General features: G+C 43.8%; 2 protein-coding genes across 3 annotated transcripts in view; one reads left to right on the forward strand and one right to left on the reverse strand.

Moving 5' to 3' along the window:
• The window catches only part of LOC126560212 (protein gurken-like), a 473,091-nt gene that overhangs the window by 368,832 nt on the left and 82,426 nt on the right, over positions 1 to 21,833 (reverse strand). Inside the window, exon 1 of one of the 2 annotated variants that reach the window (XM_050216298.1) lies at positions 7,133 to 7,140. The exons of the other annotated variant lie outside the window; for it this stretch is intronic. The gene's annotated coding sequence lies outside the window, so the exon portion shown is untranslated. Of the gene's footprint in view, positions 1 to 7,132; positions 7,141 to 21,833 lie in introns of those variants that run through there. 2 annotated transcript variants of the gene reach the window in all.
• LOC126567688 (uncharacterized) lies at positions 1,819 to 15,393 on the forward strand. The gene is made up of 11 exons (XM_050223908.1): positions 1,819 to 1,868; positions 5,733 to 6,205; positions 10,712 to 10,896; positions 10,985 to 11,190; positions 12,044 to 12,283; positions 12,934 to 13,036; positions 13,113 to 13,273; positions 13,363 to 14,321; positions 14,388 to 14,672; positions 14,748 to 15,096; positions 15,244 to 15,393. The coding sequence occupies exons 2-11, from the start codon at positions 5,745 to 5,747 to the stop codon at positions 15,382 to 15,384; spliced, it is 3,090 nt and encodes a 1,029-aa protein (XP_050079865.1). The 5' UTR covers positions 1,819 to 1,868; positions 5,733 to 5,744; the 3' UTR covers positions 15,385 to 15,393.

The raw sequence follows: 21,833 nt of genomic DNA on the forward strand, positions 1-21,833 counted from the left end.
TTTGTGTGCTTTGTTTTAAGCATTCCTGTTGCACAGTGCACAGTCTAGCAGGGCCTGAAAATAGGCCCTTATCACGCAGCAGAACAAAATAAAAAGACATGACAGTTGGAAAGAGCGCGCCAACAGGACGCACCGATTGAGTTGTTTGCCGCTAGAGGGCGCTAGCTAGTAGCTAGACGACTAGCAACAGTTGCGTTACACACAACAAGAAGAAAATAAAAAAAAACAGGTGGTTACCATGATAACGTTGCAACGATACTTGGAATGCAGCCCCTGATGTTTTTGGTGTGCAGTAATTAGAGAGAAGCGGTCGTGACAGTAACTTTTCTAAATTAAATTGCGTTATCGAGTTGACCTGGATGGTTTGTTATTCCTATTTCCCCGTTCGTTATACACATTTGAGGACGCAGGAAATGAGGACCTCCCACACGTGACTGTGGGGATGAAAGGATGCAAATACGCTGCAAACCACCGGAAGAGGGCATTCACTGCTTCGTATTTTCTAAAAGGAAAGCAAATACACACACAGACACAAAAAAATACCTGCGAAATGTAGGGAATAGGCTGTTCTTCCGCCATTCCCGCCATTACTGCGTAGTTTTCGTTTCCCATTTCCTGCTGCGCTAACACACTCTTCAGCAGACTGGATGGAGGAACACAAGCCTCATAGACGCACAGACACACTTACCGAGCGACACAGAAAAACAATCCCACAAACCAAAGTCTACCGAACCTAGCGTAGTAGCAAGTAGTGTTATAGGCGTTCTAGGCGTTGTGGAACCTCTCCACCTCCGCACGCTGTGTGTCCTCTTCAAGCTCGTCCAGAGTTGTATCGCGTGTGCTCTCGGTCTCTCTCTTTCTCGTTCTGTCTGCATCAGCGCCTAGTCACAGTACAGCGTGCGCTTGGCACTGTACGTATACGGTCCCCTTATAATATCTCGGCAAACCAGCTATGTACAGTGTACGCGGTACGCCAGTCGCCGTCAGAACTTTGCAGTGGACACACGAAGATCGTGTACTCCGTGGCGTGTGCGCGTGTGTTTACGTATAGGGTTCAGGTTTTCGGAAATTTAGACTGCTTAGTGTAGTGATGAGTGTTCTCGAGTGCGGCGACCAAGTTTTCTATCAATCAACAAAACCCTAACAAAAGACTGTAGTAACTGCGGCCGCCATCATCAATCAAACCATATCAAATAGAACATCCAAACCATTTCCTGCCTACCAAGCGGGTGCAGTGCAGTAACGCTCGACGACTTGCAGAATCCATTTTGTTTTTACACCCCCCGAAAGGGCCCACCTGTTCGTCCAGGCAGTTGTTTATATTTGTCCCGCTGAAGATACACGTTGCATATTGCAGCGTGCGTCGCTGGACAATCCGAGCATCTCCGTACGCAGCGTGTGCGGGAAAAAGCGAGCAAGCGTCGGCAAGTCGAAGCCACAAGCAGTGGCGATAAATGAAGCGCGGGAAAATCTAAACAAAAATAACAGCCTCACTTTGAAACGCACGAAAATAAGTGCTGGGGGACGGAGATTCCGTTTTGTGGTCTCGCGCGTGTATGTGGCTGTGGTGTAACTGCGTGTGCGTTGTAGCAAGTCAGTGTGATGCAATTGCAGTCAACCCACTAGACGGTTGCCGTAGAAACGCGTCTTTTGGTGAAGTGTTCAGAAACTCCGCGGAATCTCCCTGGAGCCCTGGACTCCCTAGTGTAGTGCTGTGCTGAGGCCTTGAAGAGACTTAAATTTTGGAGAAATTTTTGGGACACAGCAAAACAAAGACGTCTTAGGGCTCACCGAAAAGAGGCGCCATATTCGGTTTACGGTTTACAACTACATACGATGGCATCACTGTTGCACACCGATACCGAGGGGTAAGTGATTCGGGACCTCCATCAACAAAGGGGGCTTGCACTTTTTTCCATCTGGCAAATACTGGATTACCGATAGATCTCCGCGATCTGTACACGTGCGCAGATGCACCGGACGGCGAGTGACGCTGACGACGAATGTTGCAGCCAACCGCAGCTCTCTGTGTATAGTGATCGATTGTCTCGCGACAGTAGAGCTAGCGGTACGATCTCAAGCTCCAATTACCCTTTTGTGTCTGTGAGCGGGGGGTTTGTGTGTGTGTGTGTTTTTTTTTGTTGTTGTAATTACATTCCACTGGAGACGGGTAGTGTGGCAGCGAGGAAGGGGTGGGGGGGAATGGAAATGAATGGGCAATATTTAATATCCGCTCGTAACGATTAAAGTACACACAATTTAACCTCGCACATACACCCACCAGGCACGATCAGACGATCGGTACGGAAACCGTGTACCGCTTTAGGTTTGTGAGGGAGATGGATTTGTTTTATGATCTGTCAAGACAAAAAAAAAAAGCAGTGAGGGAAAGTGTTAAAAATGTAAATGTGACACTTACAATGTTACTCCTGTCACCGATCGTTTAGTAGCGCAACACCGAACTGTCAAGGCTCCCGTTTGGATGTGTGTGAGGAATGAGATTTCACAAAACAATGAGGTGATTTGCAGAAGATTTACTGCTACCGTTTTGTATTGTAAACAAAGAGCTGTCAAATGCCTGCTAATAGCGAATTACAGGCTTCTTTATTTGGTTATAAATCAATTATTAAAAAAAAACCATTGTTGACTGGTTTATTAATTTATTTATTTATTTATTTAAACTTGAGTATTAAGGCTAGATGTCGTATACTCAGCACTTCTTGAGCTGATTTTGTACACTGTTATTTGGTCTATTTAGATACAATTTTGCTGAAATTGTTTAGAAAACTGTGGAGCTGAACCAAAAATTATAAAAATACTCGGAATAAAATCAAAATTGTTTGGTCTAGAGTTATCGTCAATATAAGACCACCTATTTTGAAAAAAAAAAAAAATGTTAGGTTACGGTGCATATGATCAACAATATGACTTCAATTTTGTTGCGAAAAATTTGTACCAGTCTTTTCGTCATCACACCATGATGTATCAATAAGATTAATAAATTAAGATGGTTAGCATAACCTAGCCGGTTGCTGGAAGCTCTAATCTCAGTCACAAGTCAATGTCACAAGACAGAGGGCACACAAGACTTCTGTCTTGTGTGCCCTATAATAGCACAAAGCCATAATAATAATATGGCTGACATTGCAAGTCTTCAAGCTAAGTAGCAGAAGATCCCAACACAATAATTTTGTAATTTTTGCATGAAAACAACACTATTGATAGAAGGTAGGGATGCTAGAAGGGGTTTGATAAAGTTGCAATTGTTACATCCAATAGAAATATCGAAAACAGTAGATTAAAAAGATATAAAGGATATCGTCGTACTCCACCGTCCATCACTGTAAGTCCTGTACAACTACTTGCCTAACTTTAGGCGGAAACAACTAGCAAATTCGCCGGTTTTATTTCAATTCCTTTTCTTGCTTTAAATTTAATTTTTAAACTGTCTAATAGTTGATTGATTGTTGAAAATCCGACGTAATTGATAGTTAAAAACTGTCAGCAGATTGAAATTGCATAAAAATTCTACATAACAGCGATTCTACGCATGAAAAAAGAGAAACCGTGATAGTATGCGAGAGCCTGAGCAGTTCTTTCTTTTTATTTTTCATTCCGCAACAGGAACTTTATGGCGACAGTTATGCTGACAACTGTCTGTCAATGTTCAAATAATTTTCTGTGCTCTTGTACTCCGCTGGGACAAAAATACAAAGGATGACCTAAAACCTCTCTCCCGGGTTCTTTCTCTCTACCTCGCTGTACCAGTGTTGCTGCTGCAGTTCGTTCTGATGCGTGTCGTCGTTGTTTTGGTCAGACGAAATAGGCAAACATAACTCATAACTTGGGTGAGCAGACCTACCCCCCCCCCGCCCCCCTCGCCACAGCCAAAATACCTCAAGTGCGGTCCACCATCACAGTCACCCCTTCGAAAAATCATTCTTCGCTTTTTTGTTGATGATTTATTCTTTGTTTCGTTTCTGCTTCAGCTGCACGCGTGTACCTCACGCGCATGGTGCGGCCGAGTGTCGATGGTGTGGTACATTATTATGTTAATCTGGTCCGCAGCGAAACATGCGGACCACCTCCCCGAACCGGAACGGTTTATCCCGGTGCTGGACGCTGGAAGTGGTGCGAGTAGTGGTCGCAGCCAGAACGAAAAGGGGTTTCTTGCACCGTAAATAGCGTTACAAAATCGTTTCTTTTGCGCCCAGTGTCAATAGATGCAGCGTTGTGCTGCATCCGGTGTGGCGGAGTCGTAAATGGTTGTGGATGATAATTTTGCACACCCGCTGGGGTTCAATGGATCGTTTGGTTTTTGGGGGAGGTGAGCAATATACGGAGAACTTTGGTTATCCAACTACTGTCATCTGAAGCATTGGCTGATAGCCCATAGTCCACTGTTTTTATCGGCAAAACCGCAACAATAGTTGCCCAAATGTTCCAACATTAAGCCTGGGAAAAAGGAATTAGCCATCGTTAGGCTTTGTTTCCCTCGTTATTCTGGAAACGCTTCGTTTATCACCATCGAAGCAACGCAAAGCGTCTCTTTCCCTCTCTTTCTAACGCTCTTCGTTGGTACGCTTACACACACCAATATCCGAATAGTAATAGATGCGCATGCGTTCGTCCTTTCCTTGCTGGAATCCTTGCTAGTATTTTTCTTGCGGCTGTGATGTTTTTGCACGTTGGTATGCGTCTGATTTGTGTGTGTGTTAATACGCTGCTCACACGCCTAAAAGACGCTCACATCATTTTACATAAATTCCGTACGAAAGTGGGGAGCGTCCTGTGAACCCGTTCCTCCTGCTTTTCCCTTTCGCCACCACACTACCGACCACTCAAGGAGGCTCGTCCTCGTGCTTGTTTTTTCCCTCCACAATTCGCACCGAGCACCGAGCACCGTAAACAAAGAAAACGAACACAGATGCGTAAGTGGCAAGTTGAAATGCGGTGGCCCTTTTGTGCCTGCCGCCATTCAACGCAAAGAATTCGAGTTTGTTACTCCGCGTTCTATGCCGCCATTTGTAGGCACTCGAATGCACGGAATTGTGTTCCTGGGCGCAATTACAAGGAACAGGATGGCAAGCGAGGAACAAAAATGCCGTCAATTTTTGGTTTTTTAGATGCCTTGTTTCGGAGTTATGAGTCTTTACGGTTCAACTTGATTTTGATGCAGATATTGGAGTGAGTACAAGGATTTTAGGGGGTTGACAAGTATGCACATCCGGTTGACAGATTATACTTTTCTTGATATTTATATTACTATCCGTCAGTTTTTGATGAATACAAATGTGCTCTTCAGTCTCTAAAAAGACTTATAACTTATAAGATGTGAGAGAGAGGAGAGAGTACTGAATTAAGCCTCAGACCTGATGAATCATTTTTTTAAATATAAAACCACGACGGTTGGAATTAGATAACTTTATCACATCTGTTTGACTAAAGGGTTGCCATAGGGTTTCGGTACAATGGACCGATTATCCAGCAGCGGGTAACATCAAGTCAAATATATAAATTCAAAAAATAGAAAAAAAAATGCAGAAGTAGAAAAAAACAACGATTTTGTTTTTCACATTGCATACATTCGGGGACAGAGTTTGTATTAAAAAAATATTTATTAGCGCCACGCAGTTATGCAATCCTTTTACACAACGCCTAAAATAATGCAACTAATACATGTGTGTGTTTGAATATTATGTTCTTCTTCTTCTTACTCTTCATTTCCACAGTTGCAGCACGGAATGATACGCTGTCCATACATTCATGAGATGCATGAACGTTTGCTAGGACCAACGCCGAGACGACCGCTCCCAATATCATTTCCACCGCTCGCCAAACCGGAAGTAATGGATCGCGAAAGTGACTGTCTGCTGGACAGCCGTCCCGAAAGTCGCCAAATCGTCGGCACGGTCGTCAAGCTTAATCCGGACGGGTTCGGTGCGCACACCACCTCCACCCACCATCACCCTCATCATCATCATGGGCAGCAGCAGCAGCAGCAGCAGCAACAGCCGCACCACCGAACGCCGCTAGTGCCTTGCAATGGGACGGACGACGATGAGGAGCGTACCGGGGGGCATCACCGGCTGCGGGACGGGATCGGTACCGTGACCAGCACGATCAGTGACTCGGACGATGACGGTATCCATCTGCGGACGCATTTGCGCAAGATCATCGAGGGACGCAAACCGAAAAATGCCAAGTAAGTGTGGGTAGAAATGTTTGCGCCTGCGGGTATGCAATTGAGGGACAATTTAAATGTGGAACAACTTGTACGGGATTTAATTCGCAAGCAAAGCCAAAAAAAGAGGGGTTTCAAACGAATCTTAAAACAGAAGAAAGAGAAAAACTAGCATACTTTTAGGCGTTTATCATCTGATATGCAACAACACGCTGTTGTTAGGTGTTACTTGAAAAACAAAATGCAGAATCACTATTCTACCATATTATGCGTACGTTTTCCGTTAATATTGCATTAAAACGTTGTTCTTCTATTGCCGTGGCCGGATGAAAGCATCCGGATGGCATGATCCGTCCTGACACAAACTTTATCGTTGCATGGTCCACAACAATCTGCTACTGGCTTTAGAGCGCTAGCGACAGGATAGAAATTGTCCTGAAGAAGACAAAAAACACACGCACAAACACACTGACTGGTAGTCTGGTTCCGTGATGTCTTCCCGTGCGCAGGAACTCATGAGTCCCTTGTTGCGTTCATCTCGTACCGTACAGCTTCATCCGCGACGCAGCATTCTCTCGGATACGCATCACGGATTGTAGGGAAGGTCCTTACTAGCCGACACACACACACACAGCTACACACGATGGGATAGAAAAAGGGATTTTCGCTCATACTGTTCCATTGACATCCTTCTGCAGTGCAACGCCTATATTCCCAGCAGGAGTGTCATTCACTGGTGTGCGTGTGCGCGTTACGTTTGTTTGTGTGGCGGTGTATGTGCGCTGGTTGTCCTTGTGTACGGTATCTCAACCATATACTCCCAGCGGCAGCATCACCTTCACAGCCAGTTGTACGGTTGGTACGCGATCGTGCGGTTCAAACAGCTTGCTCTTGCCGGAGCTACGACTCTTGTGTTGTGCTAGTGGTCCTGTGGTGTGGTGCGCTTTATTTCCCTTCTTCTCATTCTCGCCGTTTTTTGCCCTTTAAAGCCCTACTCTTCTTCTCTTCCGTGTGTTCCCTTATCAGTGGAATCCTCCGCGTAGGGACTAGTGTTGGAAGGGCCAATTAAAGTTCAATTTTCGAGTCCGTTTTTTCTCGGTAAATTGCCCAAAAACTACACCGTTTTTGGTCTGCAATACATCTCGTTTAGGGTCGGTTGTTGCGAGATGCTAGTATGAATGGATAGCAACCATTGAGAGAATCTCTTTACAGCCACGGGAAGCATAGAACAAGAAGAAAAAAAACAACAAAGGGCTGCATTAAAGTGAGGTTAAGGGTTCTAAACAGTACTGTACGTGACAAACAAGGCAAATGCACGTTCCGGTTCGATGTGAAATTTATTACCCAAACGAATTGTTCTCCTATCAAGATCCAGCTATCAACTCAACTTGCCAGCACAATGACTTTTCTTGCGTTCCCAGAGTGCTGTGCCACTGTTTTCGCCCTCCGCCACCCGTTTCGTCCATCAAACTTCGTCCGTTGAAGAATGGTGTTATTCAATCGCTTTAAATCATGAAGCCAGAATCGACACCAGAAGTCCTAAGACATTGTGAAAAATCCCTACCAAAGTGCTCCCAGTTTTTCTGGCCTCCCCAATTTCTATATACCGAGAAATTGGCGCTCCAAAAACCTTTTGCAACAAATTGGTCTTGCATTAGCATTTGGTTCTTGTCCGTTTTTTTTTTCTTTCGAAAAATCCTGCCGAGATGGAAGAGTTTTTTCCTTCTTTGCAGGCGAAGCAAACTCCGACTCCACCCCGCTGGAAGGTGACGGGCTGATGTGTAAGCGCGCGCTCGCTCGCTCACACCCTGCGAACGGAACGCGCAAAAAGGGTCGGAAATGAAAATCTTTCCTTTGTGATCACTCAGCATCACTCAGCATTCGGTGGTTTCGCGCTTTTGGCTCTCGCTTTTTCGCCGCGCGTGGAAACCAGCAGGAAGAAATTGGAAACGTTTGGGAAAAACTTGTTGGAGAAACTTGTTAGTTCGCGTGCCCGTATATGGAGTGGGAGAAGATTAAAATCACACACACACACACACGTACACTCCCTGTTGCTGCAAAAGAAAGCAGTTTTCCCAAATTATTTTTCCAATCTTTTTTTTTTTTTTTTGTTTTTCGCTCACCACACCTGCTGCCGTGTTGCCTGCTCGGTGTGCTGTGAAACTGGAGCACCACTAACACGTGAGCAGGGTCAGGGGTGGGAGTAAAGAGGGGGGGGGGGGAGGGGAAACAAAACGGTGAACGTTTCCTGCTAACTGACAAAGCAAAATGCTCTCTCCGAACTGAGAAAAAAAAACCCGCCCTGATGTGAGACCTCGCTTGCATTCGTGTCCGCCATTGCGCAGCATCCGAAGTGCGCGGAAATTCAGGACTCACCCGTATATCTTGTGCCTGGCCAACCAACGTACCCGGGACCGTACCCGAAATCCTACACCAGGAACACTACTGCTGACATCTCTCCCTACCCATCCCATGCAAGTAATTTCTCGGGTCGGTTATGTCGCGCGAAAAAATTGGCAATGTTAGATTTTTTGGAAGGATAATCTGAGGACCAAACCCCATTGCTTCTACGCCACTTTTTGTTTGCTGTTGTCGAGGCGTACGATATTACCGGTGGCCACAAAACTGCGTTTCGGTTTGGTTCATTAGCATGGCTAATCGTTTACATTGTACCTCGGCAGCGCGGTAAACAAAGTCCGTAGACTCCGTTTGGTAGTCCCTTGAGGCGTGGCAGCCAGTATCTTGCTAGCTGCCATATCATTTCCATAATTGTTACGCTCGAACACAAATACGCTAGAAGTAGCTCTGTACAGGTTCAGCAACACCCACTGGATTCCACTGACTGAGTGATACGGAGGAGATGTCCCCCGAGGACGTCTCGGGATAATCGCACATTGAGTTAAAAATTCTAAACAACGTTTTCTTCGCTTCCGGTGTAGTAGCAACAGCTAGCTTCTTCGCACAGATTGTTTCGCTGGTCGCTATACTTCTAGTGTTGCGTGCGTGTGTCAGTGCGTGTGTAGTACAGTGGGAACTGATCGTCTAGTGTCTAGTGAGCACGTAACCGACCATGGTCGGTGGTGGTGAGATGAAGGTAGCCACGGTGGACGTGGAAAGCAGCGATAATATGGCCACCTTGCCCGTGTCTCGTGCACACGGCGCAGGTGGTCCTACTGTTGGTGGTGGTGGTGGTACTGCTGGTGGTGGAGGATCCAGCGATACGGCAGAGAAAAATAATGCAGCCAACAAGGAGATGGAGCTGAAGAATGTGATGCCGAAGCCGCTGCAAAGGTTAGTTTTCCAACTTTCAGCAAACAAACATTGAGGCAGATCGTCCAAAAATTGGAAGTCACACAATTAGCGCCATGTTTGAAATCGGATTAAATGTGTATGCGTGTGTGTTTGCCGTTGATACGGAAACTACAATCCGTGCAGATTGAAGTCTTTATGAAGAAATTCAAGCAGTAAGCAGTAATGAGAGAAAGTAGCAAGAGTACTCACCAGCAATGTAGCATTATTTTTAGAGCATCCAAGGACTCTTCGAGATCCGTTGCGAGAGAGAATGATTTCGAAAGAGATAGCGAGAAAGAGTTCTAGTGACGAGTGTAGTGGTCAACGGCACTGACATAGTTCTTCGGCGAGAACTCCCAATGCCCGACAAATTCCGAAATGAGTGGACGAAAATCTAGGTCTTCACAAATTGGAGTATTATGTTTGTTTAGGAAGGGAAAGAAAAGATTGAGGTTATGAATGCGCTACGTGTACGATACAATTGATAGATGCTGGACACGTCCCAGTTTTAGCATTATTGCAGTTCTGCATCACGCTGCAGAGCTGTCTTCTTTATGGACACTGTAATATATCCCTATCCGTCTCGCACTCCGTCCTCCGGATGCAGAATGTTGCAGTCGCAGCATTATCTCAGCAAACATACCATCCCACCCACAACGACCATCGTTGACAGCTTTTCCTGCTGCCCTACGGGTGGTACAAGTATGGCACTCGAGTGCCCATTCATCGTTTCACGTACCGAAGCACCGGAACGCGACTAATGAAAAGTACATAGGACACACAGACACACTCGTTTAAAGGGGTTGTAGCTTTCTTTGAAAGAGCACCAAGAGCCTCGGCAGACGAGCCCCGGGAAGCAGCAAGTGCCGATACATTGACACAAGCAAGGAAAAGAAAAAGCCAGCGCCAGGGCTTGTGAATGTCTGGCACGTCGACACTTCAATCGTATCAGATTTCATGTCCCCGTGTCAGGGGGAAGTTTTGCGTTTCTCTGGACGACTCTGTCCACTCGCTTTCAGTGGGCCCATTACTGCAAAGCCTGGAAAAAAAAAGTTGGAGAATGCACTCTGGTTGCTGTGATTACTTTAAAGCGCTTCCGTTGGGACACTGGGGTACAGGCACGTCTGGATCATGCAGATAGTACACGCTTCGACAGTCGTAACAGTCTTCGGAAGACAATCGCAAACAGCAAATATCTTTACATCTAAATGGCTTGATCATTCTTGTATTTCTCAGAACCTCACTGTTCATAGTCACCAGTCTAGTCTACGCGATGCTGCTAATCGTCGTGTGCGTCGCGTACGTTATCAGCGACGTCACCACGCACCGTCTGCCTGTGATCTACTACGAGGGCTTCTTTACCTATCTGTACGGTGCGAGCATACTGTTCCTGCTGTACGTGTTCTGCTTCCTGCTGCAAGGTAAATGCAACCCGATTTCCCTCCCTCCCCCTTTTTTTTTGCTTGCTGTCTAAACCATCCCATTTGCTTGCTGTTTTTTCCCACACAGAGAGTTCCTGCTGCAACGGCAAACCGAAACCACCGAAGGAGAAGAAACCGAAGAAGGAAAAGAAATCGAAAAAGAATGCCGATGTGGAGGCGGGAAAGGAGGGCAAGGATGGAAAGGAGTCGACCGCCGCCAAGGATGGTGCGGGCAAATCGGCCAAGGAAGAGTCGAAAGGCAAAGGGTCGTCCACTAAAGCTAGTTCCTATCAGGTGAATAGAACGCGCTACCGCAACAACAACAAATATGCCGAAGTCTGCCGCTTTGCGTTTGCCGTTCGCGCATTAAACATTACTCTATTTAAATTCCCGTCTTTACATTATTATTGCTGTTGATGTTTTTGTTTATTGTTGCTTTAAATAAAGCCCCCCTCCCCCGCTATAATGCCAGTAGCTGTTTGGACAGAATGGTTGAACCCCATCCTCCCCTTGCAATAGTGGAAACTTTAGGGTTGCAATTAAAAGATGCTCTTCTACTGTCCTGTAAGTTTACATAGTTCCAACTCCTTATTCCGTAGCGAAAAAGTTAAACATACAATCGTGAGTGGATCACTTAAAGAGACGAAATGAAGCATAATAATGTCCATTCGAGTCTCAAAATCCCACTTATAATTAAGTGGAATTAAAAATAATTCCACTTACCGTGGAATTATTTTCCAATTTGAATACCCCGGGGGAATGGGGGAACACGAGGGAGTCTGGACGAAATTTGAGCCTAGGTCTTGCATGTGAAGACTGGCGCCACTGTCGCCTCTATCAACCTCTACGCTTAGGATTGCAACCCTACTGAACTCAGTTGATTGGAAACGTTTGGTTAAAGTTTTGCTAAGAATGCGCCGTAAAGTATGCAATTATGACTACAAAACCTTGTTAAAGTCCTTTACATGAGTTCTAAGTATTAGAAGATGTGCTCTGCTGCCAATCTTATACCCGTTTTTGCGTGTACCAAACGTATCCCTGCCAACCTAAATGGAAACAAAGCATCCATGTACCCTACTCCGCCCGTAACATGCAATCCCACAATACGTGAAAAGCGTAGTTATCATTCAAGCACGAGTTTGTTTAGTACTCGAAAAAACAGGAAGTGTACCCGAAAAAAAAGCGCGATCAGCTGCGCGAATCACGCCGCGATTCGGCGACATCATCAACACCAGCAGCAGCAGCAGCAGCAGTAGTAACAGCATCACCATCAGGCACACCAGGAACACCGATCTCGCCGTGCGTCAGTCTATCGTCTACACCGGCCAAACGGAGAGACATCCGGCCCGAACAGGTCCGATATCGGGCAGAACCATGCTGGGTGCAGGTATACGGCCACACCTTACCTCTATCGCCCATGTTCCTCTTCCTATCTTGCCGCCCCACCCAATAATTTCCCCCCAAAAACCCGTAACCCCCGTCTGTCCCCCGGAAAAACTAACAATAAAGCAAACGATGTTTACCCGTGTGTGTTTTGCGTGCGGAATGTGTGCTACTAACATCTTTCTCTAACACAAACGTGTCTGCTGTGCTGTGCGAGTCTGTCTACTTTTGTTCCCAGGAGATCCGGAAGTCTTTACTGTTTCCTATTCCACAGGTGTTGGTTTGTGAGTTGCTGTGTGTATGTGAGATTGCAGAGTTTCAGGTGTTTGAGGACATGCTAGCGGACGGCAGTCGGTATCCGAAACGTCTTGGACGTTGAAACAACGGAAGCGAGAACGGCTTCTCATTCACTGTTTTGTTTGTGTCCCATGCACGTACAGGTTCTGTTCGGTTTTGTTTTGCTTGCTTTGTCGTTTCTTGTTTAGTTCTTCCATCCCGTTGCACCTTGCTAGTAGTTGTAGTGTTAGGCGACTAAGATGCCCCAAATGAATGCTTTTCGCTTGTGCTAGTACGTTTTGTTTAGCGGTACTTTGGTACAGATGAAGCGTCCACTACTACCAATGAGACGATCTAACTCTCGATTGTATCATGCAGGAGGCCACACCCAATCCGGAAGCTGCTATGTCTCCAAGGTTTAAGCGCAAAACTACTCAGGATCCAGCTCACGGCAGTTTCTTCCTGCGTGTCGGTGCAATCGGTGTGTGACATTTGGCCGTTGGTTGTACTGTATTCTTGTATTAATACAACTATTCTCTGTACTGTGCCTTGAACAGCATTCGGTCTTGGTACGATGATCTACACTGGTTTGGAGTTTGGATCATTCTTCGAGATCCCGTTCACCTCACCTTGCCATCAGATACTGCGAGGTGTCAACCCACTGCTGCAGATGATCTTTACCTTTATGCAGATGTACTTTATCTTTATGAATGCGCGGGTAAGTCCTCCACTATAGACAAGCTTCAGAATTTCTTTGGTAAAACAATATTCTCTCTTTCCCTCTCTCGCTGTGTCTTGTGCAAATAGCTGAACATTCATCGCTTCAAGGTGTTGGCACGGTTCGGCTTGATGCATATAGTCGCGACAAACATTTGCGTCTGGATTCGCACGCTGGTACTTGAATCGCTGAAGGAAATTACTGCCTACCATCAACGCCGTGGACCAGAACCGGAGGACTCGGTAATTCTGGAGAACATCCGCCAGCATACTCTACGCAATGCCGGCATGGTGATGGGGACGGATCTAGGCCCTAGTGGCGATACCGAATGGGAACCGCTCAGCGTTAATCTGAACGCTCAGGAAGATCTGCTGTCTCAGGACGCATCCAGTGTGCTGTCAAAGATTGTGCAGGGTACTGCGCATACTATTACGGAGGCAGCGACTACACTGGTAACTGCCGTTACGTCCACCTCAACCGCCGCACCAACCACGACGACTTCGTCCTCTACCAGCACGCCCTCCACAACAACCACGACCACCTCCACCACTACCCCAACGACAACGCTCGCCTGGATTGAACCGAACACTGGGTCGACCACCACCACCAGCACTACCGCCCGCGGTCTGCTCGAACGTCTGCGCGACGTAGTAGCGACGGAGACGACCACGCCGTACGAAACGCCGTCGGATCATTTCGGTACCGGACACGCAATGTCTACGTCGAACGTGGCCAACGCAACGACCGCCACACCCTCGACCGGATCCTCGTTCCTGGACTCGTTCATGGATCACGTGAACTATCTCCAGCGCAACAACAGTCTCGACCAGACGTACGAAAGCCTGGACTCACTGTTTCCTTCCGCATTTATCGCCACCTCCACTGCCGTCTCGACCAACGCAACTGCGGTTAGCTGCGGAAGGGTTAACATCATGGGTACGATTGTGCAGGATTCGGCCCCGTACCTGTACCCGTTCATCATCGAGTACTCGCTGATCGGTGCTGCCGTCATCTACGTTATGTGGAAGCATATTGGACGCTACCCGAAGTAGGTTACGGGTTTGTAGGTGTACTTACTGCACAGGTTATTACTATAGTTTGCGTTTACTTGCAGGTTCACCAATGAGGAAGATTTGGAGCACCGTCTGGAGGTGATGTTGTCCCGCCGTGCCGTCGTGATGGCGCAGCAGGCTCGTACCGGTCGTGTCGATTGTGTCGGTGCATCCAAAGGGCTATTCTTCGGCTTGCTGCTGCTCGTTGGTTCGCTCATCTGTCTCATCCTGTTCTTCGTGCTCGTCAGACATCCGCAGCTTTCCCTGTTGGCTATCTATCTGGCGGATGTTTCCCACTGTGCTTTAATGGTACTGGCAATCTTCGCTATCATCATCGGCTTCATCCGGTAAGCTGAGGCTGTTCTCCTTCGTATCCTCACAGCTCACTAATCGTCTCTTTTGGTTTTGTGTGTGTGTTTTAGCGTACAAAATCTGAAGTTCCGCTGCGAGGAACAGAGCAACCTGAACGATATACTGCTGCGCATATCCGCGTTCGGTCTGTTCGTCTACTCAACGTTCAGCGTGATTGCCGGTTCGCTCAATGCGTTCGAAAGCGAACCGAACCTGCTGGTGATGGTGACGGGCATCGTCGCTGTGGTACAGGTCGTCATACAGCTGCTGTTCATTGCGGACGTTTCGCGCCGACGCGTCCACCTGCCGGAGCACGATCGCATTAAGCCGGGCCGCCAGATTGTAACGTTCTTGCTGATCTGCAACATCTCCATGTTCGCCATCTACACGTTCGAGGCGCAGAAAGTGTTTGCTAATCCTGTAAGTGTTTTTTTTTGTTGTTGTTGTTGCGCCTAGTTATTATGCAATTGCTTGAATAATTTCTTTGCGACCTTTCGGATTGCATACATTTAGGGGTGTTTAAAAAAAACTCAACTGCAAATGTTCGCTTTTTTCATTCGAATGCAGGTGCAATTGGACTTCTACGGCTTCATTGCTTGGTCGCTGATTCAGCGCGTCACCTTGCCGCTGTGCATCTTCCACCGTTTCCACAGTGCGGTCACGCTAGCAGAAGTCTGGAAAACTACCTACAAGGCACGTCTCGAGTAAACCAACCGTCGGCAGTTACAATGCAGCTAGGGCGGATTTGGGGAATGAAAAAATGCCAACATAGAAACAACAACCGTACAGTTGTGCTGGTGAAAAAGCATATAAAAAGCCACACAGTAAAACGCACACCTCTTGGAAGAGGGGAAGGGACAAAAGTACATCTAATGGCGCCCATTCTTTAACATTTTACAACACCGTCACTTGGAATCCGCGTTGACCGGGTGGCCCAGGTGACCGGTGGCGCATTCCGATTGCTCAACACTTGTGCACGAGAAGAAGGCAAGTGTGAAGAAGGCAAAGAACAAAGTGAATTTCTTTACGAACTGTATTTACTTCCTTCCTCAATTTTTGGAACTAGAATTCTATTTCTCTTTTTCGAAACGAAAACTGCGGAAAAAAACGAACCAAAAAAAAAATGGAAAGGAAAACGATATAAAAGCAAACTTTTTTAATAGGAAACACAGCGAGCAAAATGATCCGAAAGGATCCGTGAATGTGACAACACACAAACCGACCCCTCCCACTTTAACTATAACTTTATACATAACAAACTTCGAACACATATTTGTACCGTGTTTTTTTGTACAGGGTTCCACGTAACTATTGGCCCCTTCCCGTGTGGGGAATCTTTTGTTTTTGTTTTTTTTAAACCAGAGCCATCATCTTACTGTCCATTGGATTTTCCTTCTTACCGTTGAATTTTGTGCTAATTTACACACTTTTTTCCATCCACTGTTCGGCACTGTAAACTGCCGTTGTTTTTTGTTTTCTTCGGTAGTGAAAAACAAATCCAAAGAGCCAAACAGAAATGAAGCAAGAAACATATTGAGATAAAGAGAGCATGAGGGTTTAAAAGAAAATTGCCATAATCGGTAATTTGGTGGCGGAAATTTGTGTTTTGCTGTCCGGCAAGAAGAGGCAGGAAAATTTATCGATTAATTTATTTTTCCTCTCTTTTCTGTAGCAAGTAGCCCAACTGTTGGCGAAGAAGTTCATAATAAATTTTGACATACACACAGATAGAGAGAAAAAAAAAACATTAATCCAGTGATGGTTAGTTTAGGAGATGTTTTATTTATGTTGATTTTTGATATATGTTTTAAAAAAATAATTCCAACAAGTCCAGAAGGAAAAAAGTTTGTCTGTTCCGTGTACCGGGAAGCGCTTTAAAAGTGTGTTTCTTGTTTGTGCGCGTGTGGGGCGCGTTAACGCGGATGAAGTTGAGAAGCTACCGAAGACTAATTAGAGCAGAAAATAAAAATCAAGTAGCAAAACAACATTCGGAGCTCACAATACGACCAAAACCAAATCCCATCTAAACTATGCTATGCTGTGTACGAAGGGATGATTCATGCTTCCAAACGGTACCCTTTTTATATTAAAATATTTTTAAAATTTTTTAAATTATTTAATTACGTTCTTTGCAAACCCTGTCTTGACTATAAAATTCTAAGCAAAGCAGTTTGTCGCATGCCAATTATTATTATTGATCAATAACCGTTGAGAAGGCTTGCCGGGGGGTGGTAGTGGTTACTGGCAGCCAGATATATGGTGTGAGTGTGCGTGTATGTGTGTGTGTAGCCCAGGTGTGTTTGTGTATGTGTGAATATGCATAACACGGTACGGTGTAATGAAATGTATCTTAAACAGTAATATAAACAAAGTAATGATAAGCTTATCAAACAAAACCACACACACACACGCACACACTCAAAAGAGACGAGCATATATACACATAAATATATATATATACATATACTGGTAGTTATAAAACTTGCAAATTTTATTTAAAACAACCAAAATGTTTCAACAATGCATGTAGCTCGAACCTCGGGTAGAACGGGAGACGGAAGAAGAGCAAAACGAAAAAGAAGAGGGTTTTCATTTGCAAAACTTGAAGTGGAAAATAAATAAACTAAATAACTGAAGGTAAGAAAAACAGAACAAAACAAACAAACAAACAAAAAGCAAGATGTAAACCGAGCAACAAATCGAAGGAGAAAACGGAGTGTAACTTGTTACGAACAAATCATGGCAAAGCAAATGCTATCTAAAATTGAGGCAAACGATTTTTTGGAGCAGCAGCAACAAGTTGTGCTGTGCTGTGTGTATGTGTTTTTTTTAAATGTTCTTTGTCAATATAAACAAAAACTTTGGTCATTATAGTGCTGGTCTTAGTTTTTTGAATCGAGAAAAGAGTAATATTTACTAACAAGCTTTAATGCTGGATAGGCTTGTTTGTTTAAAAGAGTTTTGAGTTGTTGATTTTTTCAAACAGAAATGCTCTAATGCGGGTTTCTTTATGAAATTTTGACAAATATCTAGGCTTTCACTGAGCAGCTTAACTAGGTTAGGAGAAAACGTTTCAAATTGGTTTCATAATAAAAAAGTTAAATGCAAAATATTTTTTACAACAATTTTCTCTTACAATAACGTTGTGTTTGGGGAGGTTTGTTTACCCCCTTTGGTTTTTTTTTTCAATTGTTGCTGAATGTCAGCGTATCAAACCGTCACACACAAACACACACACACACACACACAACAGAGCTGTTCCATGTGCAGAATAATATCTTCTACACAGGCAAACGTCTCAAACGGTGACGGTATGAAAACGTCAAACGTTTAAGTGGCTGAGTAAAGAATTGTGTGTTAGTGTTCAGAATGTTCCTTAAAGATGCAGACAAAGCCAGAAAGCGAATCCTTCGGCCCGGAGTTGTTTTGCAAAACAAGAACACGCAGCAAGCCAAAAGCTGGTACGGTGTGAACGGCAAAATAAATCCCTTGGATGTTACCGTGGTTTTGTTTTTGCTGTTGTTGTTGTTTGTTTCCCCAACTAATACCGTGTGGATACTTACAGTGGACTGGTGTTTTTTTTTCGGAAAGTAAAGGAAAAGCAGAGAGCGTAAAAACCAACAATACATGAATGCCCACCATGTTTTTTACAAAACGTATTTGAAGATGAATTTGAATTTTAAGAATTGTGCAATTTTTTGGTAACTGTGCTCTTTGCAAAGAGGAAGCAAGCGATTTTTCGAGCAAAATACTCACACAAACACACACAAAAAAAACATAAACGTATGAATTAGGGGGAGAAAAAACAAGTGGAACAGCAAGACATTCTGTTTGTGTACCAAAAAGGCAAAAGAAAATCCAATTGTCAAAGCAGAATGTAAAATTTTGCTTCTTTTAAGGGGGGTTTCTTTGCTCTTCAATCTCTTTTCCGAAGTAAATTTATACAAGAGACAAAACAAAAACAAACACTATTAAATGACGGTAAGGTTGAGGTAAATAAAACAAAACTCAATGCTGTTGACAGGATTAAAAAACAAAAACAAAGGAAAACAATTGTCAGGCAGCAAAACAAAACCGATAAGCGTTACGCAAAACTCAAAAAAGTTAAAAAACAAACATGGAAAACATAGCAAATCAGTAACAAACAAACGAGAGAAGATAAAACGGAAATGACAAAACAAAACGAACAAAAGAAGAGAAACAATGAAAAACATCGAATCGTTTAGAAGGAAACTAAATCAGGCAATACCAACACAAAAAGCAAAAAAAGGAAACAGCACAGGGGGTGGTAGGAGGCAAAACAAGTAACGAAAACCAAAGTGATGGACCACACCATGGAGTTTTGATCGATCGATATGTACCGGTTTTGTATGTAAGCTAAGTTAAGTGTGTTTGTTGTTTTGTCCTTTTTTTTTTGTTTTGTACACTTTTTTGAGTGTGAGTGTGTGATTGGTAGTTGACGTGTAATCGACAGAAGGTGCCATTCATTCAATCCAAGGTACCAATTTTGTATTTACTAAGCTAGGTTGTGCAAATGCAGAATAGTTGTAGCTTTGGTATACCATTTTGCAATTCGAGTTTGATTTTCTTGTAAGATTAAGGGAAGCAATTTTAAGTAGATGATACTCCATCCATCTCAAAATGGTTGTCTTTTCGTTTTGTTTTTGATTTTCTTGTGCGCTAATGAAGTGGCCAACATTGGAAATCCTTGCTGCACTAAGCGCGTTAGTTAATGAAACTTAGCAGTAGGTGAAGATGTGGTAGAGCGGTACAAACAGTCTGCACATAATGCTCAATGCTCAATGATATTATGGATAGCATACTAATTGCGTGTCATTAGCTGTACTTCAAAGGGAGGGTTCGTCGCTTACGGATCCGATGATAAGTTTTTTTTTACTTGCTGGCGTTACGATTTTATTTATTTTTTTGTTTTTGTTCTCACTTTGAGGGAGCAAAAGGACCCACATATTACCCACCCTTTAAGCTGAGAGAAAACAGTATGGCTGAGTAGCGCAGCAGCCAAGAGCTACTAGATCCAGTTGTATCTCCCGAACTGACCACTACGAACTGACCACGTAAGCGTTTCTACAAACAGTCGTACAGTACATTTCAAAGACTAACATATTAACACTTCTGGAGCGTGCTCTAATCAGATGGACCCACAGCTAAACAAACATAACACTGCCGGCCAGAGAGCGACTGTTTCCATAATCGTTGCAGTCCATTTTTTTCCCATTCTCCGTCTTCATCCAATAAAGATCATTGCTTATCACACGCACGCACACAAACACATACAAATCCACGTAACACATGTTAGTGAAGCAGGCCAATGTATTACTTAATCATTAAAAATATAGTAAGTATTTGAAACAAAAACGAAACAAAATTAGGATGAAATATTACTCTGAACAATAAATTCTGGCAAAATCGGACAGCAAAACACCCGGTAAAAATACACTTACACTCACGGCCACTCAGTCACATATCACCTTTTGCGAATTACTCTTGCGCCGAGGAAATAACCACTCGAAAAAGGTGAGTAAGATGAGTGACACACGAAAAACAAAACAGAAAATTTTGGTAAAAAGTACACGTAGAGGGCAGCAAACGAGGAAGGGAAAGTAGTGAACGAAATATTTCACGAAACATTTCACAGGGTTTTCACGCATTTACAAACACGGATCGTAATAGTAACTGGTTGCTCTGTCGAACGCTTCGATAGCATCGTAGCGTACATACCCAAAGCTGGTCCCAAACGCGAGAATAGTGAATTCAAACCTTGTCTTCTCTACGAAATGGAAGAGAGCGTGAGTGAAAAAAAAGGAAAGTAAATTCATATAAAATAAATAACGATATTGCATAGGTAAAACGTAAAAAAAAAACAAACATTGCAGAACCATTTCCATTGTAATCATTACTCTTACGCAATTCAATCTACGACAGCAGTAGCATCCAATCTTGACCGCAACAAACCGTACCGGTAGCGCATTAAAACTTTCAAAAAAATGTTAGATCGATCGAGTATGAAGTGCGAGACAGAAAGAGTTGGTGAGAGAGAAAGAAAGAGAGAGAGAGAGAGACACGCAGAGGGAGAGAGACAGAAAGCGAGAGAATTTTAGAAGTCGTAAATAAAGTATAGCAAAGTAAAATATGAAGCAAAGCAATTTTCATAGAAAATTGAGCCCTACGGCATTATAAAAACAAAACATAAACGCTGGAACAAAAACAAAAAAAGAAGAAGAACGGAGAAGAAATAAAAGGCAAATTGATGATCCCTCGATACGTTCAAGCCAGTAGCGCATACACACACAGTCACAATCCGATGTGATTTGTTATTTCGAACGATGGAACGAAACATGCATGTATAAAGAAGTTTATATTTTCTTCGTAGCAATAAGTTCCGCTTGGTTTTGTGTTGTATCAAAGCATGAGAACAGCAAATACACGATCACTTTCCATTGCACTACACCAGAACAAGGATAAGCAAGCATAGAAAAAATAGAACAAAAATAAAAAATAAATCCATTTCACAACCCACATTACATTCTCATGCTAACAAAACAGAATCAAATCATAAAAATACAGACAGATAAGTGTGAGAAAACTAATGAAGTAACAAAAAAGAACACACACACACAAACACACCTTCACAAACATAAAACACAAACCGAAGTAGCGAAAATGGAACAAAACAATTGTGGAAGATGAAAAAGATACGAAAATCAGCTAAAAAGAAAAGGAGAAACAAAAAAAAAATACGAATGCTACTCTTAACAACAGATTATAAGAAAATGTTTGTATATTTTTATATGAAGCAAATCAAATTTTGTTAAACATGGCCCTCAATTATTGATCGAATTCCCTTTCCCGATTTTTTGCAAAACCGACAATGGAGCAAAAAGAGGAAATAAAACCAGAAATACACGCACACGTAGTACTTGAAAGAGCGAGAAGATGAGCATGAGAGGGAGAAAGAGAGAACAACGGTAGGTGTTAAACGACTGCTACTACGGAGCGTTTCAGTTCAATCTGCTGGGAAAGGGATCAGATCTAGTTGTGATTATGTATACATTGTACCTTCCTTACGAAAACAAATGGTGAAGCGAAATCGTAATCGTAATCAAAAACAAACAAAAAAGTACAGAAAGAGCGTAAAA

This window comes from Anopheles maculipalpis, chromosome X, assembly GCF_943734695.1.
Source record: "Anopheles maculipalpis chromosome X, idAnoMacuDA_375_x, whole genome shotgun sequence".
In the NCBI taxonomy this organism is placed as follows: domain Eukaryota; kingdom Metazoa; phylum Arthropoda; class Insecta; order Diptera; family Culicidae; genus Anopheles; species Anopheles maculipalpis.

What these genes read in the sequence shown, in the direction of transcription:
- LOC126567688 (XM_050223908.1), top strand. Translation starts at nt 5,745, where the DNA reads ATGATACGCTGTCCATACATTCATGAGATGCATGAACGTTTGCTAGGA. An exon ending in GTTCTGCTTCCTGCTGCAAG is followed by an intron (nt 10,897 to 10,984) that starts GTAAATGCAACC and finishes TTTCCCACACAG; the next exon opens with AGAGTTCCTGCTGCAACGGC. An exon ending in ATCATCATCGGCTTCATCCG is followed by an intron (nt 14,673 to 14,747) that starts GTAAGCTGAGGC and finishes TGTGTGTTTTAG; the next exon opens with CGTACAAAATCTGAAGTTCC.